The 10528-nt window shown below is 36.8% G+C and overlaps 1 protein-coding gene across 1 annotated transcript in view; it reads right to left on the bottom strand.

The window, feature by feature from the left end:
* Positions 1–10528, bottom strand: part of LOC107697216 (importin-13-like) — a 48894-nt gene that overhangs the window by 21846 nt on the left and 16520 nt on the right. Inside the window, exons 5-8 of the mRNA XM_016497916.1 lie at positions 7924–8066; positions 5265–5404; positions 662–828; positions 240–360 (exon numbers count right to left, since the gene is read on the bottom strand). Coding sequence (XP_016353402.1) covers positions 240–360; positions 662–828; positions 5265–5404; positions 7924–8066 — 571 coding nt within the window. The remainder of the gene's footprint in view (positions 1–239; positions 361–661; positions 829–5264; positions 5405–7923; positions 8067–10528) is intronic.

Here is a 10528-nt window from a genome sequence, read left to right on the forward strand (position 1 = left end):
TCTTAACTTTTATAAAGAATATCTCTTTGGATTTGAGACTTTAGTCTTTGCAACTTTACAGATCTTCTTTATGCACCAAGAGCTTGTAACACTTCAAAGAGAAAGGAAAAATTGAAATCGCATCATATGACCCCTTTAATTGTGCAGACCTAGCCTAGAAGGTTTGCCCTTTTGCTTCAAATGTTTAATGGCACAGCAAAACCACTGAAAACTGAAGACTAAATCCATTGTTTTCTGACCTGCCATGTTGTTGTTTGCTCTGTGCTGGTGAGGAGTCGCCCCAGTTTGTCGTACAGGTTACTGAGTAATTCGGCTCCCAGCATCTCGTAGACGTACATTAGTGTGTCGGAAATATCCACCCTAAAAGAGTCAAACATTATAGAAATGCAACATATTATCAACCCTTCACACAAAGCACAAACCCTTTGTGTTGTTATTAGTTTTATTTTCAAAGACAATTAATCGAAAAAGCCATGCACTATTAAATAACAAATATTTAATTTAATGTTACATTTAATTAAATTAATTGAATGTTACATTTCCTAATAAGAACAGCAACTTTGTTGGCTGTGCCAATTCAGCAAATCCAACACGAAACTGCTGAGTGTAGAAGAAAATGTTACAACAGGCCCATGAGAATATGAGTCACACACACACTGACCTGTAGATCCTGAACTGCTCCTTCTCGTCTGATGACCAGGAAGCATACTCCTCATCCGTGGGGAACTGCGCTTTGTGCAGCAGAACGTCTACGAGCTGGAAATACACGGGCCTGTAGACCTGCAGATAGACGGCCTGCTTCTCTGCCTCAAACGACATGATGTCATCCTGAAACACACGGCCGAACATCAACAAATACACACTAAACTACTGCTGAAGTAAGGGAGAATACAGTCACTGGGTCACGATCACAAAATAATCCCTGTGTTAAGCAACCTACTTAATAAATAAATAAATACTGATGCTAAATAAATAAAATACTGATTTGAGCTGAATTTATATTATCATGTGAGAAGAGTGTACTCAAAGCAGTAACAACTGTACAATATATGAAAGTCAAGAACTGTAAGTCACCAACTAAGAATGACATACCTTATTGTTCAAGTATGTAAATACTGTATAAACGAGTAAAGTTGATTGAAAGTGCAGAGAGGTCGATTTGATAACATCATAACAACAATAATTATTATTATTTTATATAAAATTAAAATATATATTTTGCAAATACATATATACAGTGGTGTGAAAAAGTGTTGGCCCCCTTCCTGATTTCTTGTTTTTTTGCATGTTTGTCACACTTTAATGTTTCAGATCATCAAACAAATTTAAATATTAGTAAAAGATAACACAAGTGAACACAACATGCAGTTTTTAAATGAAGGTTTTTATTATTAAGGGAAAACAAAATCCAAAACTACATGGCCCTGTGTGAAAAAGTGTTTGCCCCCTAAACCTAATAACTGGCTGGGCCACCCTTAGCAGCAACAACTGCAATCAAGTGTTTGCGATAACTTGCAATGAGTCTGTTACAGCGCTGTGGAGGAATTTTGGTCCACTCATCTATGCAGAATTGTTGTAATTCAGCCACATTGGAGGGTTTTCGAGCATGAACCGCCTTTTTAAGGTCATGCCACAGCATCTCAATAGGATTCAGGTCAGGACTTTGACTAGGCCACTCCAAAGTCTTCATTTTGTTTTTCTTTGTAAAAATCTAAATCGCTTATTGATAAAATGAAAAAAAAATGCATTGATACGAATATCTTAATGATATAAAAGATACGTAAATATTTTTACGTTTTTTAGCTAAAAATAAGTAGCGATTTGTTCGTTTTAAACGTTGAAATACGTCTAAATTGTACGTTTTGGCATTAATAAAAACGTACAAAAGTGTACGTTTTGTGCTTGTAAATGTTACGTATTAATACCTACGTATAAACATGAGACCAGGCTGGCAATCTACATATATATGCTCCCAAACTTGATTGGTTAAATGGTTGAATGGTTGATTCAAATTGTATTGCAATTAGAGGTCATTTGCCAATTTAGCAGACATTACAAACAATGTCAATGTCAGATATTTATGGAATATACATGCGTGTATACCAATTTTTCATAATTGAATGGATCGTTTTGAATGTGATGGCTTACACGATGAAAAATGATTGCGAAGTTGTGAAGAGTTTGACAGTTTAAGTGAGAATCGGCTCATCAGTTTTGATCAACAAGCCATATGCAATTAGTTGTTGTGCACACTGCAGACAATTGTACTTACTGTTTGCACACATGTGCCAAAGCATTTGCAATTTGCTCAAATCAATAAGAAATTCCAATCTGATGTGAACAAGAAGCTAATTGTTCAGAGATCTGAACTTATTGTTTCGGGAAAAAAAAGTTTCATTCGAGAATTGAGCCAAAGCAATTGAGAAAAACTGTAAGACATCAGGGTGAGTGAATGGTTTATTTTTGGCTGAACTGTCCCTTTAAGAATCCTTTATTCTCAGTTCACTCTACTGTACATGACAACATTACTGATGAAAGTATAGTCAGGCTATATATGCGCTGTTGAATGGTTCAGTGCGCTTTACTCGCCCGCTGAGCTGAGTTTCATAATAAATCACACTGGACTGTCTCATTTTAGCTTGAAGTGGTGTTCAGCGCCCACATAAGAGTATAACATCAGCACTCGTCATGTGGATCAGTTCTTCACTTTAGCTGTGCGTTTAGCAGACTATCCAGATTTCACAGTTAAATTCAGCTCTGATAACAAAGGTTTCATTTGCATCTCTGAAGTCTTGATGAAGTTGATTATTCATGGGTACAATATGTGTTTGTGTTCTTGCTCAGCAGCGGCACCTTTCAGAAAGCAGTGGAACTGCAATGGTTCCACTTGCAGGTGCCGTAAATATTCTTAAAGTACTAAGAGGTTTCAATACATGGAGCAGAAAATCAGACTATTTCTGAGACGCTTTCCTTCCTGCACTAAACAAGGAGCTGTTGGCTAATATACAGCCGCTGTTTGCCAGCAGTCCTTGGCCTTGTCTATACTGACAGCTTTCTGCTGGCTAGACACCAGCTCTGACTGGCATAGTTTATCAAATCCAACGAGAATCTAAAGAGGATCTGGCACATTATTAAGTACTATGTATCTATTTTATGAACCCTTTGTACTCTCAGAAAGTGAGTGAATAAAAAGAGGCTTGAAATGCAGAATCAGCTCATTCTAGATGAAGAAAGAAATGCCAAAATGCACTGTATTGACCAGCTGATCGAGGTTTGTTTTCTCGACTCTAAAGGAAGGTGAGTTGCAGTTTTTACCTCGAATTTTTCTCTCCACAGCTTTGTTAAATCTGTAAATCAGAGAAAAGAAACAACATAGAAGAAAGCTACAAGCATCATTTAAAGTAGTTCAGCTACACTTAAGCTATACTAACACAAAATAATCTAACTGCTTGGTTATTTAGACGAATATATCTTAAAAAAAAAAAATATTTGTAATGCAAAAATAATTATCATCAAAATAAAATACACATATGTAACTAAGCAACTAATGAGTGATGATTCAAATCAATCTGTGAATCATTTTTTGAATCAGTTCAGTTGTAAAGAAGATTTTGACATTTTAGGAGGTGTTTACACAACACCATTTTTCTGTCTTTTTTATTCAAAACAACACAACACTGGCGTTTTAGGGGCCTGAAGATGCAACTCTTTGAAAATGGGTTTCTAAGTGTACATTTTTGAAAAGGTTCCCGTTATCCTCTCTGTGTAAACTACAAAAACATTAATTTGTAGAAACAGTGACGTCATGCACATGTGTATTACACGCTGAATCTGAATGCATATGTGTGCAGGTTCGTAGTGTTTCTTTGCAAAATGACATCACCAACTACTGGCCTGGCATGCATAATATCGCGTTTTAAGTCATTTTTTGCGGATCCCGTGTGACAACATTGTCGTCTGTACACAAACATTTTTTTAGCAAAAGCTTTTCAAAAATGCAAAGGAAAAACGTTTCTGTTTTTTAGTGTGTTGTTGTTTTGTAAACGTGCCCAAGTTTGATTATTCCTGGCTGTTTAAAAAATAAATAAATAAAAACGTTTGGCTGATTATGTTTTGTATACCTTTAAAAAGCTTCTACATTTTTTCCTATAATGATTATAGAAATACATTTATCTCAGTATCAATGTGACAATGTTGCACTCCTTCAGCAACACTTTCGGCCAGTTTCTTTGTCTCTCTTGCGGACTCCTGCATCTCTCATGAAACAAACCAAAACGAAACACTGCATATAATAGTGTATAAATCACGCCAATTGCAAAAATCAAACCAAACGAGGTATCTATCCTGAAACAGACACTTTGCCTTGGCGGTGGGGTGGTACACACGCTGGTAACAGGCATTTTTTGTTGATTTCCTACTGTGTATATGTAAGGTCTTATATAGACAGGTCTGTGGCTTTCCTAATCAAGTCCAATCAGTATAATCAAACACAGCTGGACTCAAATGAAGGTGTAGAACCATCTCAAGGATGATCAGAAGAAATGGACAGCACCTGAGTTAAATATATGAGTGTCACAGCAAAGGGTCTGAATACTTAGGACCATGTGATATTTCAGTTTTTCTTTTTTAATAAATCTGCAAAAATGTCAACAATTCTGTGTTTTTCTGTCAATATGGGGTGCTGTGTGTACATTAATGAGGAAAAAAAATTAACTTAAATGTTTATAAAATAATTAGTTAAAGTCACTAATTAAATGTGCAAGTAAATGTGATAGTTGAAATCACATTTACTTGCGTCTTCTATAAAAGCATATATATATCTCAAACTCTGAGCTAATTGTAAGTTTGTACTAAAAGTTATCGCTAATATTCCATTTCTCTATTACAAATATAAAAATTAAAAGAAAAATAAAACCATAATCTAATAGTTTCGCAGTACTCCGTATAGTGGCAAAAAACAAAATATTCAGCTAACGCAGACTGGAAACACACCCAAGGACACAAGCAAAAGAACATTCTTGAATATTCAAAACGTGACACTGCAGTTATCACACAGCACAGGTGTATATTCAGATACAGTGAAGGACGGTTCAATATCTCTAACAGAGACTCTCCATCACTGCTATAAACAAACAAAAAACCTCCACATACAATACAACCCTTTCAGGCCTGTTTCTGAGATGTCTGCGTTCACAGTGTCCTGTGCATAGGACCACAGACTGTGCATGTTAAGATGTGTTTAGGATCTCAGCGGCGCTGCTCACCTGTAGTGTGTACCAGAAGGTGAGCGTGAGAGAGCTGGTGGTCTCGTTGACGGGGTAGTGACCAGGGATGCCCGTGCAGAACATGATCATATTCACCAGAGCCAGAAAACTCTGCCAGTGCTCCACTTGCTCCAACAGAGCTCTGATAGAGAAGAGGAGAACAGACCTTCATCACACAGGAACACAATCACTGGGACTACGTCAGATTTGGAGAATATTTATTATTAGGGATATCAGGGTGTCTACAGATACACTTGAAGACTTTTTAAGACCTTTTTAATACCACCTTATATGACATTTAGGACCAAACTTAGATTACATACATGCATATATATGCACCGATCATGATTTTTCATGGCTGATTCAGATTTTTTTACAAGCAAATTGGCAGATTCCGATCACCACTTTTTTTTTTTCTCAAAGCAAATTTATTTGTTGTTTATTTGGTCTATAACAGGCAAACTGGCTTAAAAGAAAAATATCTGTAGCCATTTGAAATTAGAGGCTACCACTGCATTGAAATCATGATCCAAACAAAGATGATACACACACATAGCACGAGCAGTTGTTTTTGATATGAATTAGATTGTACAATTCAAAGATTTAAGGCAAAAACAGAATGGTCTGACTTTAGATGTGTGAAATTATGCTACATAAGACACCTGCACAAAACAAAAACAGCAGACCGACTTAAAGAAAATGCAAATTCACTCTCTGACAGCAGGTGGCGCTTATGGATATCCTTAAGACTTTTTAAGGACCCACAACCACCCTGAATATATTGGTGACATTTACATTTATGCATTTAGTATATGCTTTTATCCAAAGCAACTTATAAATGAGGAACAAAAGCAATATGCCAAGGAGCCAACAATATTCGTACTATATAATGTAGGGCTGCACAATTAATCGAATTTCTAATCGCAATTACAATTATGGATGCTACAATTACGTAATCGTTCAAAGCGGCAATAAATCGTTCAAAGTCCACTTATGTTATTCTGCACGCTTGAGATATGTTTGTTTCTTTCTACATGTTATCTTAAAGGCACAATATGTAATTTTCGCCGCTGGAGGGCGCATATTCAAAATAAACAAAGAGGCAAAAGCGTAGTTTGATGACGCCGTGACTGGGTGTGGAATAATGGGAGTTGTCGTCTTCATCCCCACAGCCGAAGCAATCCGACGGGTGTTTCCATATTTTCTACAAAATGAAATCGAGGGGTTATGACGTCATTGTAAATATAAAATACGTCATATAAAAATACGGAATGCAGTTGCATCAAACAATGGTATAAACATCATTCAATGTAAATTGTGATAATCGTAATTAATAATCGCAATTACAATTTCATGGGAATAATCGACAATTATGATTTTTGTCATAATTGTGCAGCCCTAATATAATGACAGGTTTATTTGGCAACTAGATGCAAACTAGAGAAGAGGAGAAACGCAGAGAAGAAACTGATGAGCATGAGACTTTTCTCAAAAACCAAAAAAAAAAAAAGGTATATACAGCCATTATTATATACAGATTATTATATATTTGAGGTCTGGATGGTATGAGGTATGAGTTTTTTTTCTTAAAAAAAATTAATATTTTATTCAGCTATGATGCATTAATATGGTCAAAAGTAGAAAACAGGTATTTTAAACTGTAATAATATTTTAGAATATTACTGTTTTCACTGTATTTTTTAACAAAAGATACTTCTTTAAAAAATATTTTAAAATCTTACCGATCCAACACTTGAAATGTGTATTGATATAAAAAAATATTTTTTTTAACATTTTGAAACGCAGTTGACTGTATAATTGTGCATAGTCAGGATTGAAAATACATAAGTTGATCAACGTTTAAAATAGAGGAGAAAACCCTTCAATCTTTTGTCGTTGATGTCAAAAGTGGTGCACTCCTGTCAGCATCACATGACGGGGAATCTGAGAGAAACGTCAGGAGTTGTCATTTACTCTGACACCCGCTTCCATTCCTAGTTTGTGAGTGTGACAGAGTGCTGACAGATGGAGTGAGATTTCAGCAGAAACTGCCTGTAGGTGTAACATGCCTGACCAAAATCAAGTTTGAGTCGGCTACTGGGACACTGCCTTAGATATAATATAACCCTGAGCTGAGTATCATCTGCTCACTCAGCAAGAGAACATCCACAGAGACCAGAAGCTTTCAAAGTGAAGATCTCGCCATAATTATCCCTCCAGACACTCGTGCATGAACACGGTCTCACATAGAGTCCACTGAAACACATCAGTGTTCAGCAAAATTAAGAACAATTATTACTGAGCAATATATACAGTGGTGTGAAAAAGTGTTGGTTTCTTATTTTTTTGCATGTTTGTCACACTTTAATGTTTCAGATCATCAAACAAATTTAAAGATTAGTCAAAGATAACACAAGTAAACACAACATGCAGTTTTGAAATGAAGGTTTTTATTATTAAGGGAAAACAAAATCCAAAACTACATGGCCCTGTGTGAAGAAGTGTTTGCCCCCCTGTTAAAACTGTGGTTTATCACACCTGAGTTCAATTTCTCTAGCCACACCCAGGCCTGATTACTACCACACCTGTTCGCAATCAAGAAATCTCTTAAATAGGACCTGCCTGACAAAGTGAAGTAGACCAAAAGATCCTCAAAAGCTAGATGAATGATTCTCTCCCAGAGAGACAGCGATTCGACAGATGCCATGTGACGTTTCCATGTCTCCATTCTGTATGGCGTCTCGTAACTGTTCCTGTAGCTGTAACACCTGCGGCACCAACTTCAGGAGAGTGTTCACGTACCTGAAACACATGGACACAATGTTCAGGACTCAACATGAAACAACATTAGCATTAGCAACTAGTGTTGGGCGATATGGTCATTTTTCAAATAGTCATATCGCCAGTCCGTGAGATCGCCGATAGATATTATCGTGCATGGGTGGGTGGGGGCAAGAGAGAGACTCTCTGTACTTGTCATAGGCTATTTCACAACTATTTGGTGTTTTAAACCGCGTGCGAGAAAGAGGGAGCCTATGGAAGCACCACGAATCTAAATAATATACTTTCAAACATACTGATAAACTAACATGTTAAATACAAAAATATTTAAAACAGCTAGTTCATATATATTCGGATACAACAGTCATACATCGCTATTAGGACCGCGCATCCTGTGACAAGTTTGCACATCAACGTACGGAAGTTATCAGTCTGGTCTGCAAAATCAGTCACGGTGAAAATCAAAAGTAGATTTATTTTAAAGACCAACAGTTTAACACTAAATATTGGACATAAACGAATACGCTAAATATAAAGCATTTAAAACAGGTAAGTTCATATATTTGGAGTAAATTTAAATTAGACAGTTATGCAGCGCTCCATGATGAGCGCCCCATGATGAGCCCGACGCACCGCCACAGAAACAAAAATGAGATGCGTTCTAACATAACTGTGGCATTAAACTCAATTAGTGAGGGCTCGGTTAAAATATTGCACATCTATAGGCCGTTCAGATTACTTGTTTAAGTGCAACGAAATACCTTATATCAGCAGACGATGTACGTCTGTGTTTGTGGTTGGGGACTCCTTCACTGGCTACAGGCTCCTCATTTGCGCACGTGTGTGTGTGTGTTTGTGTGTGTACCTGTTTTTCTATTCTGGTGGGGACTTAAACCTGAATACACACAGGCTCATGGGGACTCGTGTCACGGTGGGGACCTAAATTGAGGTCCCCACGGGTAAACAAGCTAATAAATCACACAGAATTAAGTTTTTTGAAAATCTAAAAATGCAAAAAGTTTCCTGTAAGGGGTAGGTTTAGGTGTAGGGTTGGTGTAGGGCAATAGAATATATGATCTGTACAGTAGAAAAACCATTACGCCTATGGAGAGTCCCCACAAGGATAGCAAACCAGACGTGTGTGTGTGTGTGTGTGAAATACAGTGCTGAATGAAAAAGCGGGGCAATTTGATAATAATAGCTGAATTATAATGGGCCGCCTAATAATAATTATTATTATTGTTATTATTATTAATACATTAATAGGAGAATGAGCCTAATATCGTCTTGACTATCGACAAAGACATCTGCTATTGTCGATATCTCTGACTATAGTTGATACACGATACTATCGTCTAGCGGCACAACCCTATTAGCAACACATCCAACTTTTGTAATGTGAAATAATATTCCGTTCCTGTAACTAGTTTTTATAAATAAAAACTGAAAGAAATAGTCAATTCCGGGACAACTTTTTCTTACAAACAGATTTTTGCTTCACAAGACATTAACTGATGGACTGGAGTGGTGTGGATTACTTGTGGATTATTGTGATGTTTTTATCAGCTGTTTGGACTCTCATTCTGACGGCACCCATTCACTGCAGAGGATCCATTGCTAAGCAAGTGATGCAATGCTACATTTCTCCAAATCTGTTCTGATGAAGAAACAAACTCATCTACATTTTGTTGACCTAAGGGGGAGTAGATTTTCAGCAGATTCTTATTTTTGGATGAGCTATTCCTTTAATGCTAATCGCTGCCCATGATAACACGCATACACTAAACAAAAGGTTTACTAATGCAGTGATTCCATGTGACGTCGCTTTGCTGCACATTCAGAACAACTTGCTTGGCTAATTTACTTCTAAACACATTCCCATAATGACAAAAACACAACAAACAACATTAACTGTAATCTGCACAATGTACATTTTCTCTTCTCTTGAAATCATCACATTTTCCTTCATTTGTCCACAGCTGTTACCTCATTTCCACATCAACTTCTGTCATGTTCCTCACCCCTGCTGCTATCTCAGTGCTTCTGGAACAATCTGTCCTCAAGCTCTCTCTCTCTCTCTCTCTCTGTCGTCTCATCCTCGTTTTGGTGTCAACAGCAGGAAGGACACACGAGTGGGAATGTTAACGAGGCACGGACAAAGAAAAAGTATGAAGGGCAGCTCATTGCGGGCTCATCACAGGCTTGTCTGAGGCTCACTGCTCGACAGACACATCAGAGATCACAGCTCTGTGGCATTAAATAGTGCTTCATTACAGCAAACGACACAGAGGAAAATCTACAGCATCACACACTTAAATACTCACCTATTAGGCTTTATTCAGATGGGTGGCAATAATGTTTTTTTGGCACATCTGACTCAAATTGGCTTAGTTTAATACCATTATATTGATAGTAGTTTTACATAGTTTTTTTTTTGCCATAAATAAAACTATATATATATATATATATATATATATATATAT

Source organism: Sinocyclocheilus anshuiensis, unplaced genomic scaffold (assembly GCF_001515605.1).
Source record: "Sinocyclocheilus anshuiensis isolate Anshui unplaced genomic scaffold, SAMN03320099.WGS_v1.1 scaffold38, whole genome shotgun sequence".
Taxonomy (NCBI): Eukaryota; Metazoa; Chordata; class Actinopteri; order Cypriniformes; family Cyprinidae; genus Sinocyclocheilus; species Sinocyclocheilus anshuiensis.